This window comes from Astatotilapia calliptera, chromosome 12 (genome assembly GCF_900246225.1).
Source record: "Astatotilapia calliptera chromosome 12, fAstCal1.2, whole genome shotgun sequence".
NCBI lineage: Eukaryota > Metazoa > Chordata > Actinopteri > Cichliformes > Cichlidae > Astatotilapia > Astatotilapia calliptera.
The window spans coordinates 10,764,857-10,782,025 of NC_039313.1; the positions used below are offsets into that span (position 1 = coordinate 10,764,857).

General features: G+C 39.4%; 3 protein-coding genes across 4 annotated transcripts; 2 read left to right on the forward strand and 1 right to left on the reverse strand.

The window, feature by feature from the left end:
- The first annotated feature begins 642 nt into the window (after positions 1-642).
- On the forward strand, positions 643-3,418 carry LOC113033505 (uncharacterized). 2 transcript variants are annotated; one of them, XM_026187354.1, is made up of 2 exons: positions 643-736; positions 1,419-3,418. In XM_026187354.1, the coding sequence occupies exon 2, from the start codon at positions 1,429-1,431 to the stop codon at positions 2,761-2,763; it is 1,335 nt and encodes a 444-aa protein (XP_026043139.1). In that variant the 5' UTR covers positions 643-736; positions 1,419-1,428; the 3' UTR covers positions 2,764-3,418. The 2 variants fall into 2 exon arrangements, with proteins under 2 accessions (XP_026043139.1, XP_026043140.1); XM_026187355.1 differs by lacking the exon at positions 643-736 and adding an exon at positions 759-825.
- Positions 3,419-4,750: 1,332 nt separating this feature from the next.
- Positions 4,751-12,211, forward strand: prnpb (prion protein b). The gene is made up of 2 exons (XM_026188827.1): positions 4,751-6,007; positions 9,990-12,211. Exon 2 carries the CDS (start codon positions 9,997-9,999, stop codon positions 11,086-11,088), a length of 1,092 nt encoding a protein of 363 aa, XP_026044612.1. The 5' UTR covers positions 4,751-6,007; positions 9,990-9,996; the 3' UTR covers positions 11,089-12,211.
- A 1,303-nt stretch (positions 12,212-13,514) lies between these two features.
- Positions 13,515-17,067, reverse strand: sprn2 (shadow of prion protein 2). The gene is made up of 2 exons (XM_026187886.1): positions 16,816-17,067; positions 13,515-14,542 (listed from the first exon to the last, which is right to left on the reverse strand). Exon 2 carries the CDS (start codon positions 14,539-14,541, stop codon positions 14,023-14,025), a length of 519 nt encoding a protein of 172 aa, XP_026043671.1. The 5' UTR covers position 14,542; positions 16,816-17,067; the 3' UTR covers positions 13,515-14,022.
- Positions 17,068-17,169: the final 102 nt, after the last annotated feature.

Below are 17,169 nucleotides of genomic sequence, written 5' to 3' on the forward strand. Positions count from 1 at the left end.
ACCCGCATTACACTGATGCTGCTGGGCAGCAACATCCAAACAGAGCTGCTCTGAGGCCTTCATCATATGGAGAAACACAGAAAAGGAAAAAGAAGAGAGTGCAACAGCAGCATGGTGTATCAGTCATTTGGCCCTTCATCTGAAACTGTTTTTGGATTTTTTTAATATGGACTTCTGTGAAAATGAGTTTAGATCACTCATTCCCAAACTTAAGAATGTCACAAGCCAAGAGACACTACTCTTCTCCCCCCGCAACACCCTCACGGCCCACCAGGGGGCAGCACCCCACACGTCTAACCCCTGGTTTAGAAATTTGAAGATCTCGTAGTCAAAGGAAATCTAGATTTATGGTTTTGAGAAACATCCCGATTTTCAGTAAATTATAATTTTTAAAAAAAATCTTAAACCTTTCATCTAATGCCAACATCTGTGGATGGATGACACCAGTGTGAGCTGCTCACCTGCGCTGTGAAGGATATCAAAGACATTTTTAAAAGAGTCAGAAAAGCTGTTGTCTCTAGTTTGAGCTTGAGTCGAAGGTTTAAATGAATGTGTTTTCTCTGGGTCGAGATTGACAATGAATGACAGAGTGAGTGTGTGAATGTCTGTGGTGTATTTTGGGAGATGGTGACGGGAAGGGGGTTGAATTTTTTGTCGCCATGGGGACAGGAGGGGCTGACATTTGAAGTTTATCTCATACACAAGCAGTGCTGCCGTGGACTCGCTGGAAGCACAGGTCAGTATGTGTTTGTGTGCTTTGTGGTGAATTTGTCTTAACCTAAGAGCAAACAGAGGCAACGTGTTCGTGATCACAGGCTCGACCTGGTGAGAGACTTTACGTGGACATCAGGTGATAGATAAGTTTTGTGCACTTCTTTGTTTTCCTTTTGGTGGCGGGGAGCGATTCAAGCAAGTGTTTTGCGTTTTAAAAACAGCTATAAATATGGCTGGCTGCTGAAAGACTGCTCTATTTTAAGCTCGCCAGCTTTAACGGACCTACAGCTTCGTGTTGATAACAGTAGGGCAAGAATGTGTCGTGCAAACGCATATGACGGTTGTAATTGATGCAATGCACTGATACAGTTACATGCATTTCAAAGATTATTCAGAGGTTTTTCTAACTTCACAGTTAGGGTCATGCATTTTAAGGTTTCAGTGAGTTTTTCCATTTATATTAAATAATCATAAGACAGCACTGCGCAAGTACGGATCAGTGCTGTTAAAGGCAGGGCTGTGCACATAGATTTACAATATTATGTCACTCAACTCTATGGGGGGTTTAGTCAAAAATAGACTGCACACAAAGAAAAGGAGGAAGACTCCAGGTGTGAAAAATGAAACCTCGTGGCCTACAGAGGATAAATTATAATATTACTATTGTCTTCCTGTTTGCTTTCTTCTCTGACTTCTCTCTGCAGTGGTACAAAGATGAAGCCAACACTTATAGCCATCTTGTGTCTACCTCTTCTCGTCATTCACATTAAACCTTCACTGGCTTCCAAAAGAGGAAAGTTTCCTCAGATAATGAATGCTTTTAAGAAGCCTTCAAAAACAAAACCTAATCAGGACACTAAGTCTAAGACCCAACAGTCCACACAGTTCAACCAAGGAGGCTACCCCCAACAACCAGGCAGACCAGGAGGTTACCCCAACACAGGAGGCTACCCTCAACAACCAAGCAGACCAGGAGGTTACCCTTACCAAGGAGGTAACCCCAACCAAGGAGGCTACCCTCAACAACCAGGCAGACCAGGAGGATACCCTTACCAAAGTGGGTATCCTAATCAAGGATTCTACCCAGGGTACCCAGGACATCAAGCTGGTGCTTACCCAGGACCGGGCTACCCATACTGGGGCAGTTATGGCAGTTACGGGGGTTATCCAGGCGGATACATAAACCACAACCCAAACAACAAAATCCTGAGTCCTCACTATGCCAGCAGCTTTGGGTATGGGGGTTATGGTGCTGGTGGCGGCTCTCCCTTCTCAAACTATGCAAAGGCACAGGGCTTTGTTCCCTCTGATAAATCCAAAGGTTTTGGTCGCAGAGCAGCATTGGCGGCAGCTGGAGGAGCTCTGACAGGAATGGCCCTGGGCTACGGGTTAGGAAGGTTCCCCCGTCCTCACTTTCACTTCCACAGCCCCCAGGAGGAGTATTACTACAACTACTACATGTACAGGAAGTATGGTATTAGATCTACTGATACAAATGACTTCAGCAGAGATTACGAATACATACAAGTTGACGTAACATTTGATAGTTTCATAAAGTCCTGCATGAATAGAGCAGATCTTGTCCCTGTAAAGAATCGAAAACCAAACCTCAAACCAGCTGTGACTACATCTAAACCCCCCACAGCTGCTACTGTGAACTCCACCATTGCATCAATTACTGCTGCTCTTGGCACTGCCAGCAGCGCCACAAGTAACAGCACCGCAACGAAAAACTCCTCAACCGATTCCCCTTCAACTCCTCACCCTCCGAATAAGTATGAAGACAATCCTGCACCTGCAGCTTCACAGCTCCTCCAAACTGATGATGACGACACAGTGAGCATTGTGGAGATTGGTTACCCAGCACTGATGACACAGGTTAAGCTCAAGAGGTGCATCGAACTTTACATCGTCAATGCTGAAAGAAACTTGAAGAAAAAGACCAAACTTGAAAGCAGCAGTGGAGCGCAAAGACTGCAGACAGACCTGCGAGGGCTTTTCTCTGTCATCACCAGCATTATAGTGATACTGCAAACACAGCTGCACTAAAGCCTTCTTTACACAGAGAAACTTGTGTGATGTGTTGCTCATTTGGTTTTTATATCTGACCAAATGAGTGTGCGATGAAACACTCACAACCCATATGCAACACTTTCACAGCCCACCAGGGGGCAACATAGCAGACCTTTATAATCACTGGTTTTTGTAGATATTTGCAGACACCAGAAGAATTGTAATCAAAGTCTAGATGTTTGGTTTTGAGAAAAATCTCAGTGAGTCTGGAGTAAATTATAATAAACAAATGTAAAAGTTTTCATCTTATGATTCATTTTGGGTCATACGTTGTGCATGAATGACATCAGCCTGAGCTGAACTAGCTGAGTAGAGTATGCTTTAACTAAGATTGTAAATAAGTTAAAGTTTGTAAGCATGTCAGCATGAATGATGAAGCAAGCAGGATGAATCTGAAAACACTAGTGTGAGCTGCAGATGGACTCTCATTGTATTTACTGAAGAAACCTGATTGGTATCAGCCCTAAAGATGATCCATTCTGATCTATTACATATATGATGGAGTCAAATATGTTTAAAGTAAAAAAATTCCAAAGCCATGCAATGGCCAGATTGGAGTCTTTACTGGGCTAATTCTGGCCTTATGTTTGACACCCCTGCAATAAACAGTAACCTCGTGTGATTGAAGTTGCACCCTTTTCCTCTCCTCTTCTGTTTGATTCAAATGAATCCACAGCCTTTATCATGAATTTTTACTTCAGGTCAGCTGGGATAAGTGATCGATGGAGAGAATTTTGACTGCAGTCACAGAAATGCAACACAGGAGGAAACAGGCTGCACTGGACCACAAGAGCAAAACATAAGAAAATAATTTGTATTTTATCTGACACGTTATAGGACAGATTTACTGAAGGAAATTATCCACAATTCCAGAATGAGCTACTAAAAATGCACTGTAATTTCTATACAAAGACACACTTCAGTAAAAGAAATGTGATATAATGGCTCAAAAATCCAATGTGAGCTCAGGTTTCCCACAAGTGCTTCTCTTTGAAAACAGCTTTCCAGTTACCATGTTACTGTGTCATGTGGATGTAGAGTGCACCGCTTCTTAGTTTGAATAGCACACTGCAACATTGAGGGATTAATCTAACGCACTAAAGATTTTCTTTTTTACAGACTGAGCAGAGAGAAGTTGCTCTCTGTGTACGCACTGCTGAGAAAAGGAAGTTCATTTCAGTTAATTTCTGCTCTGTTTCATGAAAACAGTGTTGCAGTGCTAAGTTTTAGCACCGCGATATCAGCTTTGAGTCATCCACGTAAAGTGCAGATTACGCACTCGTTTTGATAACATCTCCGCTCGTAAATCCAGGAGATTTTTAACATCAGAAGATGCTTTCAGCTCCTACAGATGTTAGTCTGACCTCAAATGTTCCTTCTTCTTAAAAAAGCCAGCTTTCGTAATGAAGGGATATTTGGCGAATTGAGGGGAATTTAAAACTGCTGGCTAAGGGTAAACGTAAATTCATTAAAATTATAATTCATGCCGGCAATAATGACACCCGATTATGTCAATCGGAGGTCACTAACCATATTGAATTCCCCTGCCCAATCAGACCAGGGGTGTCAAGTTTAGCCAGATGATATCTTTAAATTGCTGTCTGTCTGAGTGGTGTCCAAAAAACGACGTGGGCTTCATAGATAATTGTGAAACTTTCTGGAGGAAACCTGGTCTTGTTAGGAGAGACGGCATCCATCCCACTTTGAATGGAGCAGCTCTCATTTCTAGAAATCAGGCCAACGTATTAACCCCACAAAATGTGACCAGGAAGCAGAGTTGCAGTCTTACACGCCTCTCTGCAGCTTCTCTCCTCCTGTTATCCACCCAAACCCCATCCCCTGACTGTGTCAGCTCCCAAACAGACAAAAAAACAACAACTTTCTCTTTCTTCCAAGTCTCTGTTAGTACATGACTTAATAATTGATCAACAGATCGATTTAGTCTGCCTTACAGAAACCTGGTTGCAGCAGGATGATAATGTTAGCTTAAATAAAACAACAGTCCTGAGTCATTCTAACTATCAGAAACCTGAAGCACAGCTGAAGGGGCGGCGTGGCACCAATTACAGCCTATTACTCAAACAAAGACCAAGACCTCCCCCCCCTAAAGGAGACACTCCCTGTTTTTGCCACACAAACATCCTCCAGTGACCAGCTGAGAGCTTTTTAACCGCGAGTGGTGAAAGCAAACACTTTACTCCATCATATCAGTACGCCTCTTTTTACAGTCTACATTACAAATAAACACAAGAGATGGTCAGGACAGAGATAAGCAAAGATAACTGTTCATATACAAAATAATTTACATATCAAACATTTCTTTAGGTCAAGTGGAAATTGGAAAGTGGAACTTTTTTATAAATCCCATAAAGACAGTTTTTTAATTAGAGTAAACAGAAAAGAAACTGAACAATGTTCTTCATGCTTTGTGGCCTGTTTAAACCCTGTTTCCTCTCTTGTCTGTTTCCAGTGTCTGCTCTGGTGAAAGGATGGCTGACGTTGTTGTAGACTTTCCTGAGTTCAAGTGCACCGCCACTCAAACCCGTTACTACAACCTGGCTTCCTGCTACCAAAGGAGTACTCTCCATGGGTTTCTCCCAGTTTCCTCTGGCTAGCCACTGATCCCTCTGCAGTCTGTCGATAAGCGAGCAGGCTTTCAACTCAATTTTCTTAAAAAAAACATAAAATAAAAATAGGAAACTGGACAAGCAGAAGGGAGTTTTTCCGTCCCAAGTGCTTACCCTTGGGTCATCTGATTGTTGGGATTTTCTCTGTATTATTGCAGGGCCTCTACCATACAGTATTAAGGTCACTGTTGTTGTGATTTGGTGCTATATGAATAAAGTTGAATTGAAAATGGAATCATTTATTCTTTCAGTATGAGCCAAATGTACGATATATGGTAAAACGTTCAGTAAAGCAGACACTTAAAAGTTGAACCATTAGTAAGTACACGCACTGAACTCTCGCTGCTGATTGGCTGTGGGCCCTTATTTGATTATTTTTCCATTTCCTTTTCCCCGGTGGATGCCGAGAATCGACTCCACCCCAGCCCTGCCCCCATCATCTGTTTCTAAGCGACCCACATCTCTCGTGCGGCCATATGTCAGACAGAAATGAAACAGTTGAAACCATAACCGGAGAGGTACGAGCGCCGCGGGGACATTATCGAAGACAAACAGGGAGGAAGGAACTCATCTGACTCACGGTCACCACACAGGTGAGGCTGTAGGTAAAGTAGAGCAATTAATGTTTCTACCTGTGATCTGTGCGCAGTTCACGTCACCTGGAGTAAACAGTCTTTATCTAACCGAGTATCAGGCAGTGGTTATTGCAGGGCGTATTCCAGTGAAGTTTTCCCCTTTTAATATGAATTCCCTGCATTAATATGCAGTTATAAATAAATTCTAACAACATGTAACATATGTTTTAATTGTTTCAAGGAACAAACCATCCACCGGGCAACTTGTTATTGCCTCCCATATCGCGGCAGCTCTAACAACAAGTTACAGGGAAAGGCATCGCATACAGTTAAAAAAGTTTTTACAAGTATTTAAAGCAAAAATCATCGATTAGTTATCACTAGTCGCTGTATTAGCCTGAGACAAATAAAATGCTTACCATACCGAGGAGGTTATGTGTAAAATAAAGAAAATACCTTTATTGCAAGTCTTTAATATATAATTTATAATCAATCCACTCCTTTTTAGCCACTTAAAATATTTTTATATAGCTATTATGTTATATTTGTTACAAAGCCAGCTGGCCTCTTGAAGAACAGTGAGTGTTTGACATTCATAAATAAAGAACATATAAAGGTCGCTTTGCCAAAAACCAATTTAATCTTTTAACTCATGGTAGAAATGGCATAAAATAGCTTGAGATCATTCACGACAGATATGCTTGACGTACATTTCACAGATTAAAGGCAAACAAGTCATTTAAAACTATTTAAATACAATCGCTTTTTGGCACAACACCAGAATAAATAAAAGTTAATTAAATCAGGCTTAATTTTAATTGCTGTGTCACAGCAGCCGAACTGTTAAACACGACCTATAACAAGATCTGACAAGATAATTTAAACAACAGTTGTTGGGTTTTTTTTAAAGTACACAAAAGCAGCTATTTGTGTGTGAGGCGGGGAAGATTTTCGGTATCCAAAAATGCTCAGATAAATAGTTAAATAAACCCTCCTTCTCCAGTTTGTCCACAGCCCTTTTTTTCCTTCTTCTTTCTTACTTTCTATTTTTTTTTTTTTTTTTTTTTGCCTTCCCTGTGTGGTTTTGCAAAAACGATGGCTCATTCCATTATTTCAGATACTGATCAATTAGCATCATGCGTCCCAGGCTGATACACAGCGGAAATCCATTTTGGAGCGCCACTAAGGCGCCTGTCTAATGGAATTTTCTTTATTTTTCTTTATATATTTTCTAAAGCCACACCTTCTCAGACAAGGATTTGTGGTTTTTCCACGTCATGTCTGACAACAGACTGAATAGTATTCAATTTTGTAGTAACACATTACAAACAACTGGACAGACAGTTAAAATAATTTTTAGTAGTAATATATTTTATTGTCATTTAAAATGTGAACATGCTAATATAAACCCGTTAGCTCATATATAATTGTATATAACTCCTATGAGAGTTATTTCTTAATTTTCTTGTTTGTTTGTATATTTGTCACACTTTAATGTTTCAGATTAACAAACACATTTTTATAGTAGGCAAAGATTACCGGCGTAAATATAAAGTATTGTTTTTAAATGATGATTTCATTTAAAAAGCTTATCAAACCCCCTTGTTTAATCATGATTCGACTTTGGTCAATCAAATTTTTTGGAAGCTGAGTTCAATTTCATTAGCCACACCCAGGCCTGATTACTGCCCACCTGCTGAATCCAGAAATAACTTACAATACAATACGACTTTATTTGTATTGCACATTTAAAACCAGAGGTACACCAAAGTGCTTCACAAAATCCACTAAAAGCAGTAGCAAAATACAAATGCAAATAGCAGGTGGAAAGCATTGATTAACCAAGCATACAAGATAAGCAGATATCGAAATAAAACTTCAAAAGCAAAATCAATACAAAACCTTGTTCAACAAAACAGAAGAAAAGGGTACTTACAAGAATCGTACTCTAGATAGCCAGGAAGGCTAAACCAAATAGATAAGTTTTCAGTCGAGATTCTGGATCGAGTCAGATGCACGAATAGCTTGTGGGAGATTGTTCCAGAGGTTAGGTGCAAACAGAGCGAAAGCACGGTCACCTCTGCTCTTTGCAGTGACCTAGGTTGCACCAAGAGCAATTGTCCTGATGATCTCAGTGCTCTCCTAGGAATATACAGGCTGAGAAGATCAATAAGATAACTAGGCGCAATATTATTTATGATTTTAAAAGTAAGCAATAAGATTTTAAAATTAATGTGATACTTAAATCGATGGTATCTGACAAAATGAAGCAGGTTAAAAGATCTCAAAAAGCATCACACCATGATCTAAAGAAGCGACTGAGAAACAAAGTCATTGACATCTATGAGTCTGGAAAGGGTCACAATGAACCAGTGTATCAAAATGACTCCAAGAGCACATCAACGACTCATCCAGGAGCTCACAAGACTGGATAACCACATCTAAAGAACTGCAGGCATAAACTAACATTTCACAAAAAGACCATCGTGCCAACAGTCTAGCATGGTGGTGGTAGTGATGGTCTGGGGGTGTTTTGCTTCTTGACTTGGATGACTTGCTGTAGTTGATGAAACTTTGAATTCTGCTCTCTACCAGAAAATCCTGAAGGAGAGTGTCCACCCATTAGTTCATGCCCTGAAGCTCAAGTTCATTTGGGTGATGCAGCAGGACAGTGAGCCAAAGATGTTTTACCCCCTTAATAACTACTTAGGTTATTTTTGTCTAATGTCAAACTTTTTTGGATGATTTGAAACATGTACGTGTGACAAATATGTGAAAACCTAAAAACCAGGAGGGGGTAAATACTTTTTCAGTGCATTGTACATATTTATGTCCTGGAAGCAAGATATTTTAAAATTCTGATAGTTGAAAACAAAATTAAGATAAGGGATATAAACTACCTTCATCATCTACAGTTCCTCATCATTTTAATAAACATTACTTACCCTCCAATATAATATCTGTTTGATTATCCACCTACCTGTCTCATTTTCATACTTGTATTTAATTTCGAAGATCAAGGTGATAAATATGTGCTCGTATCAACTTGTTTTAAAAACCAGCTTTCATTACAGTTCTTTCAATTAAAACAAGCAAAACAGATGAGAAAATAACAACAGTTTGAACTACACCCTGCATTGTTACATGATCACACTGCCTCAGCATCACTTCTAGTATCATATTTCTGTGATGGGATTTGCAACTCAATAAAGAGCTTGAGGAGTACTCAACACTGACATTACACAGCACTGTGGAGATGTCACTAATTACAGCCTCCAAGGTTCAGGTTCTGCATCATAAAGCTATCAGCACTGACATTGGCAGACTCTCAGGAGAATTTCCAGTTTTCCTTTTGTTACTGAAAGCCTAAAAAATGAAACCCTGTTGTGTTTCCACATGTCTAAACTGCTCATTTGCCTTCTTGCAAATCTAATATCTCAAAAGTGGCAATTAAGCACCAAAAATACAATCTGGAAACACAGAGATTGATGAAACAATCAGACAAAAATGCACCTAAGAAAGTGAATTTTCTACCGTGCAAAACAAAATCCAGTGCATACATGACTGATTGCAGCTGTCAGCGTCTCTGCTCTAGCCTTCCTAGTTTCCTCCAACACAATTACAAATTTAAAAAAAAAATGCTGAGATGGTTTGCACATGTGCAGAGGAGGCATAGTACACATGAGCAAAGGTGCTGAATATGGAGATTTCAAAAAGGAGGAATAGAATAAGACCACAGAGAAGATTGAATTTGGTGAATTTAGGGAAGGAAGACATGCAGGGGGTGGTGTGACACAGGACGATGCTATAGGGTAAGATGGAGGGAGACGATCTTCCCCTAAAGAGAGCAGCCAAAAGAAGAACACATGTATGATTTTAGGTTTCTGCTGCTAACAGCTCTCTAGCACTAAAACTAAAATAATAAAGTGACATTAACACTACATAAGTACAAAATTAAAAGTGATATGCTCTAAATATTATCTCATATTTGTCTCCACAGAGTGAAGATGAAGCTCTATTCATTGTCCATGCTTAGTTTGTCACTTATCTTGCTTAATACCCCTTTCTCGCTGACCAGGGGAAAGGGAGGGAGAGGAAAAAGTTCGGGCAGCAAAAAAGTCTCTTCGGGCACCAATACAGGATACAAACCCAAAAAAGACTCCACCCCTCAGGGTGGCCATCCAAAACAAAACAATCAGGGCAGTCCCGGGCAGCAAGGCAATTATCCCAGGCAACCAGGTGCAGCAGGCAACCCTAACCAGTATCCGGGACAAAGTTCTCCGTATGGAGGGTATGGAGGAGGTTATGGAGGCTATGGAGGTGGTTATGGACGGTATGGAGGAGGTTATGGAGGTAATCGTCCTTCTGAGAATTCCAGAGGGTTTGCTCGCAGTGCAGTAGTAGCTGCAGCTGGAGGTGCAGTGGCAGGAACGGCCCTGGGCTATGGGTTAGGACAGTTCCACAATCCTCACTTTACTGTCCGCAGCCCTCAAGAGGAGTATTATTACAAACACTACATGCACAGGAACCATGGGTCTAAAATCCACACTAATAGAAATACTAACAAAAATACTAATACCAATACCAATACTACTGAATACAGCAGCGACAAAGCAAGAGATGCCGTAATTACTCAACCCGTTCAGAGTTATGAAGACTACATGGATGCCTGTATGAAGAGGTCTGACATTTTGCCGGTGAAAACTCAAAAGCCCCAAATCAAACCAGGTACAACTGCCACAGCTACAACCAAAACCAACACGTCTACTCTCGTGACATCACAGAGCAACGACACTGCCACAGAAAACCCCTCGACCCCCACCCCTGCAAGTCCAGGCCCTCCAAATCAGCCCGAAGAAGATGACACAGTCAGCATTGTGGAGATCGGCTACCCGGCACTGATCGAGCAGGTGAAAACCAGGAGATGCTTGGAGTTGTACATGGCTTACTCCATGAAGTACATGAGACAAGAAGGGCCGAAAGACGGGAGTACAGGAGGGGTAGAAGGATTGGAGATGGGCTTTCAAAGACTTTTAGCAGTAGTTACAAGTGCTATGCTGATGCTACTTAACAGCAATGTACCTGTGCTGCTGCACTGAGATGTTCATTTGACATTATAGAGAATGTGTTCATGAATAAGATGAAAGATGACAAGATGAAAAATAACTTGGTGGAAAGGAACCTGTAATCCTTTCTTTATTTTGTGCTGACTTCTGCTGTGAGATTTTATACTTTATTTTATACTTTATGCTTCATATAAAGCAAACATTGACGGCACAGATGGCTGACTTGTGATTACAGGAGAAATTAAAATAAATAGTTACAAAGCCTTTTCCTGTAACTGTAAAACAAAACGAGCTAAAGGGTTGTTTCTTATGGGAGAATGTGAATGTTTTCATTAATCCTAAAGGCTTGCACTTTTTCCTCGTCATGTTAAATAAATGAAATAGCTTTACTAACTTGTACTTGTGGATATTTCATTGCTTCGGAGCTGGCAAATGACAATGTCTCATAGCATTAGTGTTATGAAAACGGTAGAGTCAGCATTGGATTATGTATTTTTTATGTTATTGTATCCATCCAGCACCTCCAAATCTGGGATCATGAGCCCGTCCAGGCCTCCTCCACACCATTATTGTGTTGGGTAATGACATAATTTTCTCTTGGGGAATATGCTACACTAAGCTAGATGTTGTGATGGGTTTCTCTTTCCCATTTAAAGGATCATGTGATCATTCAGCTCCGTATTAGTCTGTAGATTTCCAGACATTCAACGATCCCTAACAAATGTATCAAACTGTGTGATTTGGCCCCCCCTAATGGTCCCGGTCTCTCTGATAGACTTGCTTTGTAAAGAATGGTCTATTTTACTTGTACCTCAGATTTAAATGCCACATTTAACTCTCTTGTCAGACCTTTAACCTGCTTCATTATAGAAATAATTAAGAACTAGCAAACACTTATCAGCTCAAATTAAATATGAACCCCTGAAAATAGGGCATCGTGTATAAAAATGGCTGCGGCTCCATAAAGGTTAATGCAATATTCTTGTTAAGCATTTCAAATTAAAGCTGGCCGTCTGCACGTTGACCTTTTATTCATTTTATAACTGTAGGTCCAGTGTGTTGGTACACAAAATACCAGACATAACTTAAATAAGTGCACTATTTTGATTTTTACACTTAAATGTTTCAGATAATCAAATCAATTTTTATATTAGACAAAGAAACCTGAGTAAATGCAAAATGCAGTTTGTAAAAGATGATTTCTTTTATTAGGAAGAAAAAAGCTGTTCAAACGACCTGAAACCGTGTGAAAAAGTAATTGCCTCTCCTTGTTAGATTATAAATTAACTTTGATTAACCACTTTTTTTTTGGAAAGCTCAGTTCAGTTTCACTAGCCACACTTAGCCCCGATTATTGCCCTCATAACACAATGCTTCATATCACAATCTAAAGAAACCCAAGAACAAATGAGAAACAAAGTCAGTGACGTCAGTCTGAAAAGGATTACAAAGGTTCCTAAGGCTTAATAATAATCTAAAATAATCTAAAATGATGTGGTTAGCATGGAGAATGAATGTCAACACGAAGCTATATCACACATTTATTTTACATTCATAACAGTTTTAAATATTAAAGAACATTCTTTAATAAAAATCTACAAATGATCATAAAACATTTAATTATGCAAATATGTCAACGAAAGCAATACTAAAAAATATAACCTATACACAATATACAGCATAGGCAAAATTATGTAACAATTGTGAGTACAAGAAAATAATTATTATAATATGTGTTAAATTTGTTTAGATCAGAGGAATAAGGAAGGATTTGTCTGTGTTTCAGTTTGGCTTAGCTGTAGCCTGAGAGTGTGTGCAATTGTTTAGAGGGAAAGGAATTTATTGACACTGGGGGTCTGCTGTCATAAAAGGAGACAGGAAGCTACAGTTGGGGGTTGCTGATGCTTGTACCTTTAATAAAATCTCATAATTGTTATAAACTTAGAAGTAGGCTTGCAGGAGACTCTCCACCTTAAATGTAAATGTAAGACAACAAGAGGCCAATGGCCCAGTGGATGCAGAGTGGGGGTCTCAGTGTTTGTAATATGTTAACTCTGTTTTTTATGTTGTGTAGAGGAATTTACACAGAGACACACACAGTGCTTTGACTGTTACGACGCACCCACACCTACATGCACACTCACTCACATGCACTCACACATACACACGGGTACGTGCACTCACATAGACACACGGGTACGCGCACACACAGGCACTCACGTGCTCGTGCATACACACACAGACACAGAGTTTGCAGCACACCATGGGGGTTTTATGATGGGGTCACTTCTATAAAGCTGACTGTAACAAACAAAGGAGTGGAAGATCTGCAGAGGGACACTGGCCTTGCACGTCTCCCCTTCTAGAAGATGCATGCTTAACAAGAGGAATAAAGGTTTTTGTGAAAATGACTACTGAGTCCGGTGCCGTCTCTGGATGGCCGAGGAACAAAAAAAAGAACCGGGGTGAAACTGATTTCGCAACACAATGAAAAAAATATTTAAATTTGGTAATTAGAAAATTACATTAACATCTAATCCTGACATTGTTCCTTGAGGTAGACTTAACTTAAAACAGATCTAATTAATTCCTGCTCTATCTTTACAGACTGTAGTCATCACCATATGTATAAAAACAGTGGTCACATTAAAAGAAGTGAAAAATGGGACAGGATAGCAACATCACATCAAATCAGATTACATTTCGTGACTTTAATAATGATTTTTGACCGCGTGTTTTCATATTCAGCGTAATGGTGTCACATTGATAAGTCAAACTCCTCTTATTGTCCTCACACAGGGTCACTGAAGTGTCCATAAAACAAATTGGCAACAGGTTTTTATTTCTGAAAACTCAAATTTCAGGTGAACTATGACTTTAAAAATGTCCCCTTTACAGTAGGATGGGTTATTTTTGAAAGGAGGGTTTTTTCTGGTGTGTTTGTAAATCTCAGCTTCGTCTCCAGCGCTACATGAATGCCACCCAGTGGCCCATGAGCAGGGACATTAGGGAGCCAATGACAACAATGATGCTGTTGTAGATTGGGCCACTGGATGCTCCGGTGTAGTACTCTACATCACCAGAGCCCTCTGGCTCATAGCCAGGGCGGGGGCCATAGCCGTAACCACCTCCGTATCGTGGGTATCCATAACCTCCTCCATACCCTCCATATCCACCATATCCTCCGAATCCTCCGCCATACCCATACCCATACCCAGGACGGCTCAAGGCAGAGCCGAGCATGGATCCTCCTATTGCTCCTGCAGCAGCTGCCCCAGCTACTTTCCCGGCACTGGGGCCACTGCTCTGGACAGGCGGTGGTCTGTAGGGCTGACCTCCCCACCCCCGGCTGTAGCCTCCTCCTCCTCGGCTGAACCCACCACCTCCACGTCCACGGCGGGCCTTGGAGCCGGGTAACAGTGTGGCCAGGAGCAGCACACAGAGGGCCACTGTGGAAAGTTTGTGCATTTCCAACGTGATTTTCATCCTGTCAAAATAAGATTATAGAAACTTTATTAGGACTGAATTGGTTAATGAGGTTAATGAACTTCATTAGTAATCACTTTTACATTTTTATAGACTTGCTTTTACTTCTATTACATGTTACATCATCTTTCAGTTGTGTTGTTAATTTTTTTGCTCAGCTTTGTTCTGTCATTGGGATTTAAAAAATTATGTATTCATTTTGCTATTATAAACAGGAAAATCAAATTTTTGTTTCTGCTGTTGCTGTTTTAGACTATGCATAGTAAAATAATTACCCAACAAGTACCAACCAAGGATTTCGTTTAAATCATTTAAAGAGAAAATATTTATTTGCATTATTACTACTTGAATGGTGAGTACTTAAATTTATTTTTTTTTTAAACTATACTTTATACATTATATAAAATGGAAAGGTTCTTGAACTCACACAAACACACTGATGAGATGTTCTCAGTGCAGCTTTAGTCCTGCTGTGTGGTATTGTTACACTGCTGATGAATTAGGAACAGCACAGATCACTGCTCTTAATCCAGCTTTGAGAAACAAATCTTACACAAGCACTGTGGCATGAGTGCTGAAGCAGCCAAGGGATCAGATCAGACTCATATTTTCTAATGCACCTCAGTTAGGATCCTGTAGATGGGGTCTGTTTCTAAATCTATGGATTAGCTCGTTTTTGTTGGGATGAAATTCATATTTTCTTAATTCTGAAATCTGACTATTTTTGACCTAATCCTAAATTATGGACAGGCTAAGACATAAGATAACCATGTAAAAAGAATTAGAGAAAGATGACACAGGCCATAAAAATAATGTATTAACAAACATCCAGGCTACATTTATATATGAGGTTTAGGTGTAGGCTATGCACCATAAATACAATATTATTGATGTATTATTATAAAATATCCAACATTAAATTATGTAAACTCCAAAAAAACAAAAACCTAGTAAAAACATATTGCATTAAGTATGTCACTGCTATAATCTGTACTAACAAAATATTAGTGAAGATTGTACTTTATATACAGTGTGGTAGGACAAGTGTATTTTTAAGTACTGTGAAGTCTAAGCAGGTCCTGTATCTAGTAATAATTTCAGTAATGAGGTGAACATGAGGACTAACATTAGAGTTAGTGACTTGTTTGTGCCACTAAAAAGTATCTCAAAATTTTAATAACTCAACTTGAAATATTGAATCATGTTGAAATATTGAGATAAAATTGGGTGGCAATTTCTGTTTTTCTGTGGCAGAAATACGCTTGCATCAAAACATTTACTCAAATCTGTACACTTTTGATGTATGCATGACTACATTGAGTGGGTTTTTTAATGCTACTTTGCACATGCACTCTGACACATTTTAAAAAGAAATATTGCACTTTTTACTTTTATTCACCAGCTTTATTTTAATTGAGTCTTCTCTGGATGAGGATTTAAATAGATAATTTTAATAAGTATGTTATAGAGTTTTAAGAAATACTCTCCAGTATTTAAAACGCCTACAGCAGTTTCACCTTGACCAACTGCGTCACTGAAGGATAGCTCACATATTAGAGCATCGATAACACCAATCCACTAATAAGGATCGCTATCACTGAATCATAACTACGTCTGTTTTTCAAACTTTAAATCCAATTTAAAGCAAAGTTTAATCCGCTCCACTTAAATTCTCTTTTATCAACCATTCAGTCTATAAATCCAGGTTGGTTTTATATATTATTATTAAGTATCCATGATTAAAAGAGAACTTAGAGTTGACTTTTTATTTATTATAATCCTTGTTTGTACCTTGAGATGCATTCATATTAATTGTAATTAGTACTACCATGTGTTGCTTGAGAATTAGGATTTGACAAATACCACAGTCTTTGTACGCTGTATGCAACTTTTATATTACATTACTTTGTATAGTACTACTAATTCTTTTACAAAGAAATGAAATACATGTCCCACCACTGATTATATGACCATGACATCATTGGCTCTGTCAACAGACGGTGTACACTGTCTAATCTGTGTCCTCTTACAAGGTAACTCGAGCTATAATTACACTGGGTCAGTTAGTTTGAGAATAATCCAGTGACTCTCAGATTACAGCTACACTTTCTAGATATAAGCTCTGATCTGTGCAAATATTTTTTTTAAATATCCCAGAAATAAGAACAAAAGGCTGTAACTCACTGAGCCTCATACAATAAACATCCCACATTTTAATATAAATTAGTAACATGAAGAAAAAAGAGAAAAAAATAGAAATAAAAAAAGTCTTACCTGCGAAATTAATATTTTTTTGTGTGGCGGAGATTTGGATGGTATTCCTCTTTGGGAAGCTGAAGCCAAAAGTGATGTTCGCAGCTCAGACTCCTTTTCTTGTCTGTGGGAAAGTATGTTTCAGGGCCAGCCTGTTATCCGTCAGACAATCTCAATCACCTCATTGGCTGACTGTGCAGTAAGCTGCTGGTGCTGCCGACATCACGCATAAATACCTGAGAGCGCGGGCTTAACATTTGCGTTTCTAATTTTATCTGAATTATTTAACTCTCCGAGTAAACAAACCAGAACATTCAGCGAGCTCTCCCGAAGCTTCTGCCACTGCAAACGAATTCAGCATCGTTAGGTAACAGT

Coding starts and splice junctions, on each gene's coding strand:
- LOC113033505 (XM_026187354.1), top strand. CDS start 1,429: ATGAAGCCAACACTTATAGCCATCTTGTGTCTACCTCTTCTCGTCATT.
- prnpb (XM_026188827.1), top strand. CDS start 9,997: ATGAAGCTCTATTCATTGTCCATGCTTAGTTTGTCACTTATCTTGCTT.
- sprn2 (XM_026187886.1), bottom strand. CDS start 14,541: ATGAAAATCACGTTGGAAATGCACAAACTTTCCACAGTGGCCCTCTGT.